The sequence below is a fragment of the Sesamum indicum genome, linkage group LG9 (genome assembly GCF_026168435.1).
Source record: "Sesamum indicum cultivar Baizhima isolate 11 linkage group LG9, ASM2616843v1, whole genome shotgun sequence".
NCBI classification, from domain to species: Eukaryota; Viridiplantae; Streptophyta; class Magnoliopsida; order Lamiales; family Pedaliaceae; genus Sesamum; species Sesamum indicum.
In genome coordinates this window covers 10,029,254-10,047,052 of record NC_142665.1, presented here as the reverse complement: position 1 = coordinate 10,047,052, position 17,799 = coordinate 10,029,254, and the positions used below count along the sequence as shown (strand labels likewise).

At 34.4% G+C, this 17,799-nt stretch overlaps 1 protein-coding gene and 1 long non-coding RNA gene across 3 annotated transcripts; one reads left to right on the top strand and one right to left on the bottom strand.

Annotated features, from left to right (window-relative positions):
* Positions 1-2,409: 2,409 nt before the first annotated feature.
* LOC105171207 (uncharacterized) lies at positions 2,410-12,996 on the bottom strand. Of its 2 annotated transcripts, none has more exons than XM_011092242.3 (5): positions 12,861-12,996; positions 12,678-12,751; positions 11,812-11,947; positions 11,386-11,700; positions 2,410-2,898 (listed from the first exon to the last, which is right to left on the bottom strand). In XM_011092242.3, the coding sequence occupies exons 1-5, from the start codon at positions 12,987-12,989 to the stop codon at positions 2,626-2,628; spliced, it is 927 nt and encodes a 308-aa protein (XP_011090544.1). In that variant the 5' UTR covers positions 12,990-12,996; the 3' UTR covers positions 2,410-2,625. The 2 variants fall into 2 exon arrangements, with proteins under 2 accessions (XP_011090544.1, XP_011090545.1); XM_011092243.3 differs by having other exon boundaries at positions 12,678-12,730; positions 12,861-12,994.
* LOC110012623 (uncharacterized) lies at positions 12,443-13,427 on the top strand. The gene is made up of 2 exons (XR_002287848.2): positions 12,443-12,668; positions 12,829-13,427. It is a non-coding gene; the product is annotated as an uncharacterized LOC110012623 (long non-coding RNA).
* The last annotated feature ends 4,372 nt before the right edge of the window (positions 13,428-17,799 follow it).

Here is a 17,799-nt window from a genome sequence, read left to right as displayed (position 1 = left end):
AACTAGAATGAAGATTTATATTTCGGTAAAAATAAAATATTAAAAAATTATTAAAAATTGTGCGAATAATATTTAATATTCTATTTAAAAAATTTACGATATTCTTGATATATTAATTATATTTGGTATAACTCATTATAGGATACGGGAATAAAGTGAAAGACTGAACCATTACCTATTGAATAGATAAAAGTATTATAAGATTGAGGTAAGTGAATAATTAGTGTTATCTATATGTTTCCTTTATTTGTGGTATTATTGTTATATAAATTTGTGATTCATGCTGAAACTGGCTTATCTGAAATATATGTGTGGTGGATAATTTAATTTGATTGACTACATGGTGTACGTGAAATGAAAGAATACGTTGAAATGTTATATTTGTTGTATGATGTGTTGTGGGTGTCTGAAAATGAGAATGTATCAATATATGATTTTACGTTATTAGTTGCTTACAAGAAGGGTAATATGTGGAAATGAAGGAGTGGTGGAAATTAAATATAATTATGACGTGAATACTCCTTGATGTTATTGAAAGCCTGTAAGGCGAAATAAAATAAAAGGAGCTATGATGTGATATTTGAAAGAAATAAAATAAAAAGAGCTTTGATGCGATATTTGAAAGAAATAAAATGAAAAAAGCTTTGATGCGATATGAAAAAGATGTGATGTGAAAAGAGCTATGATGCAATGTAAAAAAGCTATGATCCGATATAAAAGAGCTATGATGTGAAATAAAAGAGCTATGATGCGAATTGAAAGAGCTGTGATGCGAAATGAGATTGATAAGCCGGCTGTCAAGGGGATTCACTTGAACTTATATAATGGTGAAATTGAGTTGACGGAAAAAACACGATATCACTTTCTGATAAGCAAATTAGGAAAAAAGGGGTTTAATTGATTGTTTTATTGCGAGTTAGCTATGTGATGCAATAAAACTAATTATGTTGGAATTAAACTGACTATATGCTATGCATGTTGCCTACTTATCTTGTTTGGGGCTATATTTGATATACATATGTAGATAGAGTTAGTTATTTACTTACTGAGTTGTAGGCTCATTCATTTGCTGACATTTTTTTTTTCAGGAATAGATCTTGAGGTGTCTTTCTGTCGAAGGCTAGGACTAAATGCATATTCAGGCAGATCGGACCAGTATGTAATTTTCTCCTCATTGTCAGTTAGAATACAAATCACATTTTGTTTATATAAAGAGAACGTGAAAGCGTAGGGATTACTTGTGATGGAGCACCTTGTGGTGTTTGATATGTATATTTATAAAATATCGTGGGTTGAGTATGCCTATTATGACGTTGAGATTATGTGCATATTAATTAGATGATTATGTACATATATATATATATATAGATACATGGGTTACTTTAAATATGACGTTTATGGAAGATATAACCCTAGTAGCGATAGAGGGTGCTACATTAGGTGGTATCAGAGTAGGGATTAGATTTTCTAGGAATAGTAGATAAAATATAATATTATACTAAGGTATATATTAGGAATCTACTTACATATGTACATTTCATATAGGATAGAAGCGTTAAGGGAAAACGCTGTTGGCCCAACTGAGTCATTAGAGCCTGTGCAGGGTCATGATCATGCATCAGAACATCAGGGGGTTAGAAGCCCAAAATAAAAATGGCCCACAACCAATTTGATAGGAAAGAAAAAAAAAAAAACAAATCCGCCATAAAAAATACATTAAAGTCAACAATCAAGTGAACATACTTTTCTTTTGCGTATTTTAAAATTTTTAATTTTTAATTTGCCATATATCTTGATTGAAAAATCAAAATTTTAACTTTTTAGTAACTTAATTTATTTTAATATAATATTAACTTGTTTATTTTTTAATACAAAACAAAGAGAAGGTTAATCAGTCAAAAATAAAAAGAAATTTAATATTTCCTTCTTAATTTATTTTTCCCATACCAAACAAAGAAAATTATTTAAAATTTACTCTCCTTCCACTCATTCCAAATATTTAAAATACAAAACTATAATTCTTCACTTCCTCTTGCCTTTTCACTTTCCCTCCTATTCCTTGTTAACCAAACAAACCTTAAGGAAAGGAAATAGTTCTTAGGAAACACGTTAATGTATTAAGTACGAATAACACTCTACAAATTCTAACCAAATCAAATTTTGCTAAATCAAAACCAATTATAGGATAAGTATAATATACTTATCGTGTGATTTGTATACAATTAAAGAAAATCGACCAATCAACATTGTAAATGTACCACACCTGATGTATAATCAATTAATTTGATTATGTTAGACCTGATTCGAGTAAGAATTATCTGTCTATAATCATGCCAAATTCATGACCGAACGTTGCATTCGCTCCATAATTAGATCACCTAGATTCTTTTTATGGTAATGAAATCAAAATATGGAATGCTGCAGAAAGTATATAGTCAAATAAACCGGTTCGATCTTCGTGCAACATTAACCATATCCCAGAACTAGAGAACATAAAAAAAGTACACAATCCTAAATACAGAACTTACTACATTACTACCATGCTACCTTAACCCCTCGGAGACTTAACGTAGGACTAGCAGAAGAAAGAAACGTACCCAAGAACTTACATGGCACAAGATCAAACTACAGCAAGGCGATGCTGCTCTCTCCGCCGGGGGGTTTGCGAACACCACCAAAGTAATCTCTGGATTCGACCTTGCCATCGGCAAATATGTCGTTCCCGCTCATTTCTTTCAATTTGGCCACACTCAGTGGCTTCTCTGCAGTACCTGGAGGAACGTCTCCCTTGAAAATGTCGGTGCCTGTCAGCTCCACAAATTTGTGGTTGTGAATTTTCTTTGTGGTCTTGACCTCCGGTTCGTCACCGAACATTATATTGCTTTGACCTCCAGCAGGCTGCAAATAAGAAACATTAGTGATGACCACCTCATCTAAACATACATTTAAGTTGTTACAGGAGCGAATCATATAATATTTTTAATATATGTTACACGTAATCTCCCTTGTAAACCGTATTCTTGTTGTGAAGCTTAGCATGTAAAAAGTCTTCTTTTATAAATGGATGGAAATAAGATTTGAACTCATGATGTTTTGTTTGGCTTGGCTTTAATACCTTACTAATTGAATTTATCATAAAAAAAAGGGGTCAAATTCATTTTGACCCGTGTGATATATGAAAATATCAAAAACCTCTTATGAAAATTTTAACATCAAAAACCACCCGTTTGTTATGAATAAATTATCACACTGCCCCCTGATCGACGGTTTTAGTCCCATGAATTCAATAAAATTTTGCACATTATTCATCTCTAATTTCATGCTAATCCCCTGCTCGCGAAATATGGTATCAGAGCCTAGGTTTATTGAAGGAATATATGATTATATTGAATTTGATATTATTTATCCACTAATGGAGGAAACTCTTTCAGAGAAAATGGAACCAAACGAAAGTTCGAGTTACAATGAAAATAGGTAATTTTTTAAGATTTGGAAATACAGAGAAGGGAATTTCTCATTAAAATTCTTGACAAATGTTACAACGGGCCTAAGAAGATTGATCCGAAATTATGATTAAAAGAACTGACTGCAAAGAACTCAAGCTAGATACATCAAAGATCTCCCAAGATCTGAGGGAGATACAAAAGACAGTTCAAGACTATGAACATAGGTTAATCCATATACCTATGAAAATAGAATCTTTGAGTCTGAAAGTGGACGAGGTCCTTAAGATCCTTTCTGATCTACATAAGGGCCTTACAGATCTGAAAGCAGAAATTGCAGATCTGAGGAGAAACCAAAGAGAGAACCCTGAGACATCTAAATCTAGACAAGAGCGAATCAAAGACGCCCTTATAACAGTGCCTCTTTTACATCAGAAGGGGAAGGCCACGGAGATTCCAAAGCTAAAGACCAGAGAAGATTTGATCATAACATCCATTAGATCCATAAAATAATGGAGGTAACGAGAGCAGATCTATCAGATTTACAAGAATTGGTGGAATCCTTTTCCCAAATCGGGATTGTGAATTTAGTCAATATCCAAATCAATGAAATCACTCCAACACTACTACCGCCAGAGGTAAGCACAGGTTCCAATGATCCTCTACAGGATCATCCGATGAGAAAAAGTGCAGATTTCCACACTAATACCACTTTGATGTTCGTGGAAACCCGACTAAAAGAAATTCGAGAAAAGTGCCTGAAAATACACCTTGGGCGAGGACCATGCTCCAGCCCTTGCATCCATATGGTGCTATACTGAACTTGGATGTTATCGATTTCTGAAATATCGAAAAGTTGATAGATGAATGTGTTGCAGCCATCAAGATTACAACAACTACCTTAGAACTTGACAAAGAAAACTTCATAAAATCGGTGGAGTTAAATTTAGGGTTTTGTGAAGATCAGATGAGATAATACCCCAGAAGATACCAAAGCTAGTATCCTTGCCGGAGATTCAAAAGGCACGATAGTAGACCGGCTAGGAAAGCTCATCAAGATACATCATTGGAGATGGTTACTTCGAAGGAAGTAGAGCAGAAAAGGCTAAAGAATATACACAAGCTCTCTTTAACCTTGAACTAAGAAGTATTTGCGTACTAGATGAATATATCTATTGGTTTTATAAGTATTTATTCTAGAGTAGTAATAGAAGTAGCAGCTCCAATGTTCTTCACAAAGATATGCAGTCCATGGAGGGAAATGTTGATCCAGTCATAAAAAGTACCTGAAGGACAACTAGATTCAGCTGCGCGAAGAATGTCTTTCCTTAAAGACAAACTGAATGATTGGTGTTATCAAACATTCATCCAGAAAAATATGAAAAGACTGAGAGGTAAAATCAAACGAACTCCTCTTTGTTGTGATAATAATGATTTTTCGGCTATTATAGGAGAATCAAGCGAGCCAAGGAAAAGGAGGAAGCAAAATAGTGACTCCTATCCCAGGAGTTCCAAGAAAACCTTTTCCCGACGAAGATCATGGTGGTCCAATTCAAAAGCTAGATCATACAAATCTGGGCAGAAAATATGACCAATAAGGGATTCATCCCAAGAATCTAGACAATGAAAGATCCACTGAAAAAACTCCTACAAGAACTTTCAGACGGGCCCATACCCGAGCCAATGAAAGTTTCAAAGACTGCAATTGCTGGACTTGTGGAGCAAGAGGGCATATATCTCCCGATTGCCTGCAGAAATGTGGTGAATTGAAAAAAATTGAAGTAACGAATGATATTCTAGACACAGTCTACTATGGCGATTTGGTATCCATCTACCAATTCGAAGATCTTTCGTCAGACGAGAGTGTTTATGAGGAGGAAATAGAGTCTGATTCAGATGGATCTTCAACCGAGTCAGAATAATTACACCGAGGGAGATAGGCTTCAAAATTTCGAAAGCCTGTCAGGATTCTTTTCCAGGATAACGGTGTCAAACAAAACGATTGAAAGAATCATGAGACAAGATTTCAACCTCAGCCATACAATGGATTTAAGATTTGAGGAATTGAAAAAGTCTTGAACCAGATAAGACTGAACTAAAGGAAACATCACATAATCTACAAAGTAAGTTCGGGTGAGTTTGCTATACCTATGGAACTTACTGGTAATGTGATGAAAATGCAACTAATTCCTAAATAAGAAATTCTTGAAAAATTAAGTAAGCTTAAAGAAGAAGTAGTCGTTACTATGAAATAGATCCACATAAGAACTATTGAAGTAGTAATAAAAACAACTTTTAATGAAGAAATTGATTAAAAAATATTATCTATAATGGACAGAAGAATCAATAACCTAATACATGGTTGTCTTGAAACAATGATAGGTAATATGTATGTAGAAAAATTAATATTTGACATTCATCATATGATTGCATACAACCTAAAAGATTAAGATTTTAGTAGAGTTTTAACCCTTCACCAAGATTTTAAAAGAAAAAATCTAATGAAATAAGGAAACAGACCGTATTATATAACTTATAGAATTGCATATGCCCTTTCCAATACGCATCATTCAGATTTGTTTCTATTCCTAGAATTTTCAAGGAACTTGCTGAGGTAATGACACCAGATCCTATAAGGATACCTAGAATAGGTGGTGTTAATATCATCATAAAAGATCACCCAATTTTAGATAGAATACTTATCTCTAGAACTGAGTTTAGTAGCGGGATATCCTTTTCAGAAGATAGGATTACTGGCTACAAAGGGAAGGAGAAAGAGTTATTAAAAACTTAAACTCCTCAAGAGACTAAGATAGATAATGTAAAACTCAAATGACTTGAAGGATGGAAAGAAATACAAGTTATATTTGACATCCTAAGAAAGAAATTTTTTTTCTTTGTGATGACCTATATCATTTACAGTAACCTGTTGTTGAAAGATATGAAGGGATGTTAGAAACAGCAGACCATGAAATCTTAGTTGCAGGTGTTGCAGGACGAGAAAATAGGAGTATGACTTTGGGGTTAAGTTTCCTTAAAGATCATAAACTATAGGAAAGAAAAGGTAATGGAATGGAATTCAGTCTTAATGGTGTTACCACAAGGATTGAATGACGAGTCCCTTTTCTATATACATATGTGTTGGTATGTTACATGATCAATATAAGACAGAATATTTTGTAGCTTATATTGATTCAGGTTCAAGGATTTGCATGGCAAAACCTGGAGTTTTTCCTAAGGAAGCAAGGGAAACCTTATCCATTATTGCAGGTAGAGATTTTTCACAGAAAATCCTAATACTCAATAAGGGGATACGGGAAGCTAAAATCATAATTAAAGGAGCATTTGGATCACCTTGGTTTAGGGTAAAAACACCACCTATCTACTTTCATGATACAAGTGCCGATGTCTTGCTTGGGAATAATTTTATTTAAATATTTGCAAGATATATGCAAGATAATCAGATAAATCTATTAATCTTTACTACTAACTGTGGTAGTGAAATATAGGTTTTGAGAAGAGAAAAGACATTTAATAGAATAATGCCTACAAATTTTCGCAGCAAACGTGATGATTTTGATGTCAAATTAACTCATCCAAAAATGTAGGATAAGAGAAATTGGAAAGTTTCTTTTGTCTTTCAGGCAACAGGGACTGATCGATAGCGATAGCTTCTACAAGGAATCCAAGGAGGAAATCAGAAACCTTAATGAAGCACTGCATGAAATGAAATCGCTAGAAATTAGCGAGGAAAGCAAGTTTTCTCTTAAAAACATCAAGAGACTTATTGATTGCATCTAAGAATATGAAAAAACATATTAAACGTCTTGAAATATTTTGAGAAGGATTAGTACTTTCTGAAAACAAAGCTACTATTGCTGTCAATAAAATTGAATTTCTAGGAGTTCTTAATGACGAAACATGAATCGAGTTACATGACCATATTGTGGAGAAAATCCACAATTTTCCAGACGTACTCGAGGATAAGAAGCATTTGCAGAGCTTCTTGGGAGTTGTTAATTTTGCAGGTATCTTCATTAAGGATCTTGCAAGATACAGGAAGAATTTCCAACCACTTCTGAAAGAAACAGAAAGTTAAAAGTGGAAATAGGAAGAAATCCATAGAAAAAGGGTTCGTGAGCTGAAACAGGTTTGCAATAACTTGTGAAGCTTGCTATACCATAAGACGAGGATGAATTGGTGGTCTACACAGACGCCAATGATTATAGATGGGCAGCAGTGCTCATTAGGAAGACAGTTACAGGGGAAAAATCTCGTAGATATACAGCAGGATTGTTCTCAGAACAACAAGCCAAAGTTTGGCATGTTAACGAGAAAGAATTCTTTGCGGTTTAGAAAGCTTTTAAGAAATGACCTTTATTTTTACTTGCTAAAGAATTTACTTTAAAGATTGATAATACTAATATTAAGGCTTTCTTAAAAAATAAATTAGAATCAAAGATAAAAAAAACTCGTATTATCAAATGCAAGCTGAATGCTAATATTATTGTTATAATATTGTCTTTAAAAATCTCATGAAAATGTTCTTGCAGATTTTCTGACGAGAGATGGAGGCATCTGAAGCAAACTCTATCATGTTGAGACCCAGGCACCTTCGGGAAAACCTGAAGGAGCTTGACAGAAACTTCGGACAGCTAGCAGTGAATGCCCAAGTTGGCGGACAAATTCAAATAGCTGATCTAGACACAGTCCAGGTCACAATAAGGAGTTTCTTATTAGCATCCACCTCGCTATGGAAGGATTTACGAGAATCAATTCAGAAAGCATCACCTTTGGGGATGACTCATAAAGTTGAGGCATGCCTTTAGAGTACAGGGTTCTAGATCTGTAGCGTCGAATTCGAGTACCGATTGCACAAGAGCATCACCAGACTCTGGTGAAACAACAACAATTGAACATAGGAAGTGCAAGCTCCTGTAGGTTCAAGTCAACCCAGCACCTCGGGGGTTAAAGATGAAGAGATTAGCTTTAGGCCAATGACCGGCACTTCTAAGATTAATACTAACGAATTGATATCTTCTTCTGCTTGGCAAGACTATCAACGCATGTGAAAAAAAATTAATTTCTCGCAAAGGAGTGAACCTAAGCAAGACCATTATATAAACATCCGGCAAATATAATAGGGTTTGGATGTTAGAAGGGTCGAAACTAGAAGATGTCCGAGAATGGTATTTTGGAGCTCTAACTTTAGTTCATACTATGTCACTGAGTTTCCCAGAAATCTCAAAACTTTTGAAATAGATTAGTGGGGGCGGTCTTTAATTTGTGGGAAAACAATCCTCAATTAAAGAGAGACGATGTTCTAAAAATAAATTTCATATCAGTTGCTCCTTTCATTTCATGAAGCTGCAGAGGTCAATCATGATGGCAAAATCAAAAGCTGCCTCAGGAGAAGCTCCCATGGTACCAGCCATTAATGAAGACAGTATCTCTACCAAAAGAGCTCGGGGATTATGGGTTTGTCTCATGGAGATGGACAAAGTCAAGTATCTGTTCACAATTTTCTCCAACAAAGTGAATGGATCGTTCCTGTTAAATTCCATGGCCGAAAAAAGTACCGAGTTCATAGAAAGCTTATTTGAAAAGAAGAGGATGTTAATTTGGGAGAATAAGCTGCCAGCGACCGAAGCAACAAGAATGAAGACATGCAATATGTTGCATGTTGGGCAATGTCATAACCATTTATGCTCTTACTGTGAAAAACAAGAAAAGCCCCTGTTCGTGAAAAAAATTCAAGCTACGTAAAATAAACCCGAACTAGACCAAGACAAGGGAGAAAGAAAAACTTTTACAAAAAGAAGTAAAAATTAAAGAATGTAAAAGATCAAGGATAAGACTGTCGGCAGAAAACGACGAAAGCCAACAGTCAGCAAAGAGGAAAGACAGCTGGAAATCACATGACCAGCAAGCCATTATGACCAACAACTGGAAAGAACGAAGCAATGACGAATGCAGTGACGTGATTCGAAAGAGACAAGAGGATGACGAATACAATGACATCATCAAAAAATAAGTTTGAAGTTCGAATTTGAAGTTCACGGACGCCTATAAATAAGGGTGCAATGAAGCAGATGGGGATTATTAGAAAACTTCTCCAACTCTTCAAAGCATTAGAATTCTGAGTCTTTTCAATCATTTGTAGTATTTTAATCTTTCAATTTATGGAGGTTTCCCCAATAAGTCGAGTCCTCTATAATATTAAAGGCTAAACAGTTGTCTCCTCCAACGGAGGAATAATATCTATGTAATATTCTCTATATTTCTTCAATAAAAGGCTTCTGTTCAATTTGTAATCCAAAATTATATTAAGTCCCTGTATCGGAATGTCTTCTACGCCCTAAGGTAGGAAACAAAATAGAGTTGTGCCATTTGTTGCTGAAGGAGCCAAGTATCTGCGAACCATTTGCTGCGGTAGTGTGGTTGGAGGAAGTCTGTAAAACCGAGAACTTGAAATACCCGATAACAAGGCGGTCGAAAAAAAGATATTAATTTATGAAGGCTTAATTTATTTCAGAAGCATGTTGGGCATAATTCTGTGTATTAGGGGTTGATTATTAAAGATAAGCAAGAAGATATGATTAAAAGACCAAATACTGCTAAAATTCTGGAAAACTTTGGGACCATAGGTATTCATAGCCCATCCGCAGTCAAAACACGTGTGGTCCAATTTCTATGTGGAGGGGGTCTTTTGAACATTATTTTATATCACAAGGAAGGTAATTGATAATTTAATTTTCACAAAGGGTTTTTTGAACATTTCCATTATCACAGGGGAGGTCTCTGGATTTTTCCCTAAAAGAAAGTACTTTCACCGTTGGAAAGGAGGATCATATGATAATTAATGGGTGAATAGCAATTTACCCTCCTGTGATATTGAAAATGAGCATATTACTCTCATATAAAAATATATAGCAATTTACCCCCCTATACTTTTTAAAAAGAAGCAATTTACCTCCTTATACAGGGAGGTATATTGCTTCATTTAAAAAATATAGGGGGTAAATTGTTGTATTTTAAAAAATACAGGGAGATAAATCGCTATTTATTTTTTCATAAGGGGGTAATTTGCTCATTTGAGATATAACAAAGGGGTTGCTTGCATTTTTCCCGATATTTAATATCTCTCATAAGTATAGATTAGAAGCCATAGATAGTAGAAATAGTTGTCAAGCACAGCGACATTAGTTGAAAAAATACATAACGGCTTGACAGGAATGGAGTGACATATCTCTTTTAAACCTAAAGGACTATTCATGTAAAACTAAGCATCCAACAATGTTTCCACGCCACAGTCGAAAAGCTTCTCGTTTTTTGTTGAAAGAGAGCAATAGAAACAGTTTTCTTTGTAAACCTGTGGACAGCTAAGATGAACAAAAACATTCCTTCTTAAAGAAAAATTGGGGACTAAGAAGACAATTGCAAGTTTACATGATAAGCAATAACAACAGAAAATAACACAATTTACGTCGAACTAGAATACGAAGATCATGGAAACTAGCATTATGTTTGCAATGATGGATTTGAAATCCCAAATAACAAATCCTTGGATTTGTTCGGGTATTTCATATTAGAAAGGACTTCAAACTCTTTAACTCTCATTTTGCTTGATATTATGAAATTATGACAGATTTCAGGTTCATTTATTATGGAATCATTAGAAATGTTTTCCATAAGCTTTTCTGTCAAATTCAAATCTTTTCATCCAAATGTAGCCTAAGACAGTTTAAAGTTCCTCATGCAATGCAGGCTTATCGTTCAAATCTTTTACGAGATTGCAAATTTTATGGTGCTTATAGACATGCCAAACAATAATTATTTCCATGCACTTCTATTCACATAAAACTAAACCATCACGAGAAAAAGGAAAGAAAGAAAGATAGGGGAAAGAGAGGGGGCCAGCTGCTAAAGAAGTTAAACTCACATTAGAAACTTTGACAGAAGTGCGTACACATCGTGGTGCAGGCTCGCCCAGATCTTTGTTTTCTCTCATTCCCATTGTGCGTGCAGCAGCCGACGATCGAGGAGGGATTTCAGGAGGAGGGCCGAATATGTCACTGCCGCTGAGTTCCTTACTTTTAGCATCTGAAAGCTGCTTCTTTGCTCTGCTTTCAGAGTCACTCTCCAACGTTCCACTCAGTTCACGTTGTTTCGCTACCTCAGGTAGAGTGGTCGGTTTCTTGAGGGAAATTTTCTCTTCAGTGCTGAAGGAGATCTGGCTTATCCCATTCGCAGCTTGCTAGTAGTAAAACGAGATGAAAATAACAAAAAGTTCAAGCAAATTTAGATTACTGATGCCTTTAGACATGCTAATATCTATCGATTCTCTGGTGGAAATATAGATGGATACCTGGACGATACGGACAGATGTTCGGGTATTAGAGTTACCGTCAAAAGTTCCAGATTCTGTTGAATCATATCCACTGTCGGCTGTGAATATTTTGCTTCCAGTCATCTCCTTTAATTTATAGCCTGAGCAAGGCTTCCTGAAAGTAATGAATACACACATTTCTACTCAGACACTAATGTCATATGCCAAGATCGTTTAAGAATTCGCGTTCAGACATTTGCCATGCACAATTGACACATGATGTTTCTGAAACCTGTCCAAGTTCCGAACACAAAAACGTTTTGTCACCAATGGATTGGCTACCTGAACTTCCGCAGATAGTTTAAAACATTTAATAGTAAAATACATGTTCATTCAACATTATGGACCAACGTGAAATGCATTTATTGTGTGATTTCGTGTACAGTTTAATAAGAGTCATTAGTAACATAACAAGTGTTATTGCACTTAATGGGGGATTAATTCGATTTTAAATCTAAATAAGAATTTTCCTGTTTAAGGGCAATCAATTTTTTATAAGTTGTAATAGCACAAAACCAAGGCAGCCCATTGAAGCATTTTAATATTAATTATTAATAATAACAAATTGTCAATTGATATATCAAAATGATTTGTTAAGATTTTGACCCTTTTTCTAAAAAAAAATTACCTACCACACTTACAATATCACTTAAGATATTTTAAATAACTTATAATTTCACACAAGCACCCTCTAATTCTTACAGGTAAGAACAAACATATTCTAATAGACATATACAACACAAGAGGGGGGCGGGGTGGGGGCGGGGGGAGTTGGGGTTGAAGAAAAAGGGAGAAGAAAGCAGAGCTATAGAGGAGACCTTAAAAAAGAGTAATTGGTAAAATACCTTTTATTAAGGCTCTCAGCTTCCTCATCAGTAATCTGACCTCCAAACAGCACCTTACCAATTCCATACGACGGCTACTCAAAAAACAATAAAAAATAAAATAATACTCCAAAATGAGAAGCAATGACGCGATGTTAAATGTGTGATGCAGGTCGCCGGAAAATGACGTAATATCGGAGGTACCTGGTTAGAGCGGGCCGCGGGTCGAGAAGCACCGGCGGAGGAGGAAGATTCCGGCGGCGGAGCCTCCGACCAAGTCAGCAGATCTGGAGTGGAAGTGTGAGGCTTCCGAACAGGTGTCGCTCTCTCCATCCTCTTCTCTCTCTCTCTCTCTAGAGTACGGGTTGTTTGTTGGCTGCTGCTGTTTTACTTTTTTTTGAAGGCCAAGTCTTTGGTCTAGCTTTAATACTCTTTTTGAAATTTGAATTTTGGCGTAAAAGAAAATTATGTTACTACCTTATCTTAAAAGATTTTCTCTAACAAAATACTCATTTTCTCTAATATACGATATCAATATTGGGTTTAATGCAATTTATTTCGATAGGATATTATAAATGAGTAATTATTTTTTTATAGAAAAATAATAGCAATGTACCCCTTGTATTTTTTTAAAAATAAAACAATTTACATCACTGTCTAAAGAGGTAAAATTGCTTCACTTTAAAACATCCCTGTACTTTAAAATATAAAGATGTAATATTGCTATATACTTTTTATAAGAGAGTAATTTGCTCATTTGCAATATCGTAAGGGGTTGCTTGCAATTTTTTGTATCAATATTTTGATTGAATTTATATCACCTTTTCTCAATAAAAAGAAAATGAGTTAAAACTCAATCTCTCCACCCCTATTGTATTAAAGGAAAGGATAAGTTATAACATACTTTTTTGAAATTTGTCATAATTATATATATATATATCTTTTATTGTTGAAAAATTATAAATACTTCTATGAAATTAATGGTCATTTCATACCCCCGTGACAGCCCTTTATAGAAGGTTTCTGTTAGACATCAATTAATCTTAAGAGAACATTTGTATTTTTTTAAATAATATAAAATATTTATAATTGTAAAAAGATTTAGAAAAAATCTATTGTAATTTACCATAAAAGAAAATATTCTCTAATATATATTTTTTATTATTATTTAGACTAGTAGTAGGTGAAAAATTAACAATCTCAGTATTATAATTAAAATAGAAAACATTTTTTAATTCACAAATAAAATATTATAGCAAAATTTATTCAAAAAATGATATATACCTATATATATGCATGTGAAATAAATTTGAAACAAATATAGATGAAAATTCATATTTAAATTGACAGGAAATTTTTTGAGAGTACCTAAACTATGGATAAAATTGCAGTAAACCCCCTAGAAGTCGGTGCTTCCTTTGGTTTCATTTTCAATTTTTATTTCTTTTAATTAATTATAGTCAAATTTCACATTAATTTATTTAATCATGATAAAAAAATATTAATTACCGTGATATTTAAATTGCATCCTTCGAAATAATTCATTTTTTTTAGTAAAAATATATTAATTGTTCGTGTTTGTGCAAACAAATCGAGATATCTTGGGTAATTGAATTCAAATTATAATTAATTTTCTATTCATAACAACTAAACAAGTCTTTGATTTTTTCCCATTATTATAATTAAAATAAGGGATAATTATATCTAACTTTCTATCCTTTGAAAAAAAAAACATATAGCTTTAAAATTTTCAACATTATTTATACAAATCACTTATATCTTTAAAAACTTACATAAATTATTTATATTTTTTACTATAAATGATGATTTCTGTAATTAGGCAAAAAGAGTGTAAGTTTAATTTTTATCCCTTAAAAAAAGCCAACCAGATAGGAAAAAAGAAAGAGTTGAAGGAACCGAGTTCAAATTTGAATTTGAGAAAATTATAGCTTTATCCAAGATTAATTCAAACTAATTATTAATTATTGTTTTGTGATTAATAATAATAAATTATCTGTAAGGCCGACACGTGTTTGGAGCAAATCCAGATAGCTGGATATTTAGGAGTGGGTTTTGGGAGTTTGACTTTTAAATTAAGGTTGTCAGGATAATGACTGGTCACTATGCCCATGTGAGTGTGACATTGATTTACCAGATCCAGCCCCACTTCTGGATGTTTTCTTTCTGTTCTGGTTGGAGTTTTAAGTTGTGTATCGGCTCAGGTCGGCTCGGGTTGATCCCGAACGATACTCGAGATCAACTTGGCCCGTGATCATTTGGTCCGGGCTTGTGTAGGTTGACCCAGTAGAATTATAAAAGTATCGTTGTGTTTGAATTAGAGAAAGAAAAATAGAGATAAATAAATAGTTTAAAATAATTTGCAATAAATATTGTATATTTGATGTTGTATTTTGAGAAACAAAACATATTATTAATTATTAAATTATGTCTCTTTTATATATATGTATATATATTCTTGTATATTTAATGTTGTGTTTTAGAAAGTAAAAAATTATTGTTCGTTGTCAAATCATGTCTTTTTTTATATGTTGATGGGTACTATAGGTTTGGCCACACCATAAGGGTTAGCCTTGCAAAACAGAGGTTAGCACTCTGATGGTTAAGTTAGTAACGATTTATGAAGAAATAAAAAGAAAAAATTTGAATTCAAGTGAGAATAATTGTGAAATATGATTAATGATAATGAGTATTCATGTGGAGTGCAAATTATAAGTTCGGAATATATTAAAATCCGAGAAAGAATAATGCAAGGAAGTGAGAGCTTGAGAATAAGAGAGATGTTACCAAATGCCTGCATAAAGTCTCTTATTTATAGGCATGTAAAGAGTTGGATCCAGGGTCAATTATCCGTACAGCATTAGAAAGCTTTTCAAGTTGGCTATCATCCAAAAAAATCCGTTTACATTTTGGATAAATATTGACTGAGATATACCAGCTGGACAAAATCCTGCCAAATTTTCCTAAAAATCCAGGGATCGATTATTCATAGATTTTTCAGCTCATCAGCCATCGATTTAGTTGGAACCACCTGCTGATATTAAGGGTGACATGTACAAATATGTGGAAAGCTATATGACATGTCCTCCTAGCTATATGATGATGTGCTCGACTGAAATAAACTTATTTCTTAGGCCTGTTAGTTCAGTAAAATAGCAGGTAAGCCTATGGGCCTTTCTTCCCCGGTTGATAGGCTTTATCCATGCTACTAGTGGGCTTTATCCGTCCTGCTGGTGAGCCCTTATTCCTCTTGCTGATGAGCTAGCTGGGCGGTATTGTAGCACCCCCCCCTTCGCTACAAGGGCTATATCTACCCTAAACGTCATACTTATAGCAATCCCTGTGTTTATAAATTAAATGCACATAATAATTTAATCCATATGAATACGTAACCCCAACGTCATAACAACATAACCAACCCACAACATCATATATACAAATCAAACACCTCGAGTAGTCCACCACAGTTAATCTCCATTCCTACGTTCTCTTTATACAAACAAAATAAGATTCGTACTCTAGCTGACAGAAAGGAGAAACAGCATACTGGCCCGACCTGAGGGGGGTGCTACAGGTATGCCTAGCTTGTGGTCTTGACCCAATAACTTTAGGTGGCATCATCACTGCCCCCCACTCTAGGAGAGTTGGACTGTTGGAGTATACGACTGTCCTACAAAAATATATATATTTCCTGCTTATCGGCAAGGGGAATAAAGTTTATCTAATTCCCTCCTTTTCTTATAGAGATGTGATTTGAATTTTAAATTTACACCTAAAGAGAACAAATAATCATTAATGGTAATGATTACAAAAAAGGAGAAGAGTCTTATTTTTGAGTTTTTCCTGAAAACTTGAGCAGTTAGCGGGAGAAACAACAGTCTGCTTGAGTCCTCAAAGAGAAGGACTATTCATTATAGATCATATATAAGGAATTTTTCCTTTGTCTTTACCTTTACCATTCATATTCTAAGGTAAAAAAAAAAACTTTCTTTCCCCCTTTTTCCTCGTGTCTGAGGCTAGAGCAATCTCTAACCCCTTGATTTCGTAGTCTCTCGTCTTTTCTCCCGTTATCATCTTGTAGTGTCTTCATCTCCAGGTAAGTCTCCTTTTCTCCTTTGGATTTTCTAATCATGTCCAACAAGGGTGTAGACGAGCGAGCGATAAAGGACTTTATGATCGATTTAGCAGCCCTCTCTACAACCTCTCACTCTGGCCTCCAAATGGGCAAGGGTGAAGAGCAAGTGACTAGCAAGAGGAGAATTTCTAGGGAGGAATCCGAGAGAAAGATGAAGGACATGTTGGTAGCTTTTGGTATTGAATCTTATAAGGTTTACCGTTCTTGTGTGAAGGAGGAGGATGTAGGTGATCTTAGGTCTCGATTTAGGATACCTGACGATTTTTTTTATTAAGATCCCTTCTTCTGCTGAACACTCCCACTTGCCCCCAAAGGGCTTCGTGAGCTTCTATGTAGACCAACTAGAAACTGGTCTGTGATTTCCAATTCGTTCTCTTTTTGCTGAAGTGTCCACCTTACTCAGAGTGCCTCTAAATTAATTTTCCCCTAGAACCATTAGTATAATAGTTGGTTTTTATCTCTATGGTTTTTATCTCTGAGTCAGAATAATTACAACAAGAGAGATAGGTTTCAAACTTCCGAAAGCCTGTCAGGATTCTTTTTCAGGATGACAGTGTCAAATAAAACGCTTGAAAAAATCATGAGACAAGATTCCAACCTCAGGCATACAATAGATTTAGGATTGGAGGAATTGAAAAAGTCTTGAACCAGATAAGACTGAACTAAAGGAAATATCACATAATCTACAAAGTAAGTTCAGGTGAGTTTGCTATACCTATGGAACTTACTGGTAATGTGATGAAAATGCAACTAATTCCTAAATAAAAAATTCTTAAAAAATTAAGTAAGCTTAGAGAAGAAGTAGTCGTTACTATGAAATGGATCCACATAGGAACTATTAAAGTAGTAATAAAAGCAACTTTTAACGAATGAATTGATTCAAATTTACATTTATCTATAATGGATAGAAGTATCAATAACCCAATTCGTTCTCTTTTTGCTGAAGTGTCCACCTTACTCAAAGTGCCTCTAAATCAATTTCCACCTAGA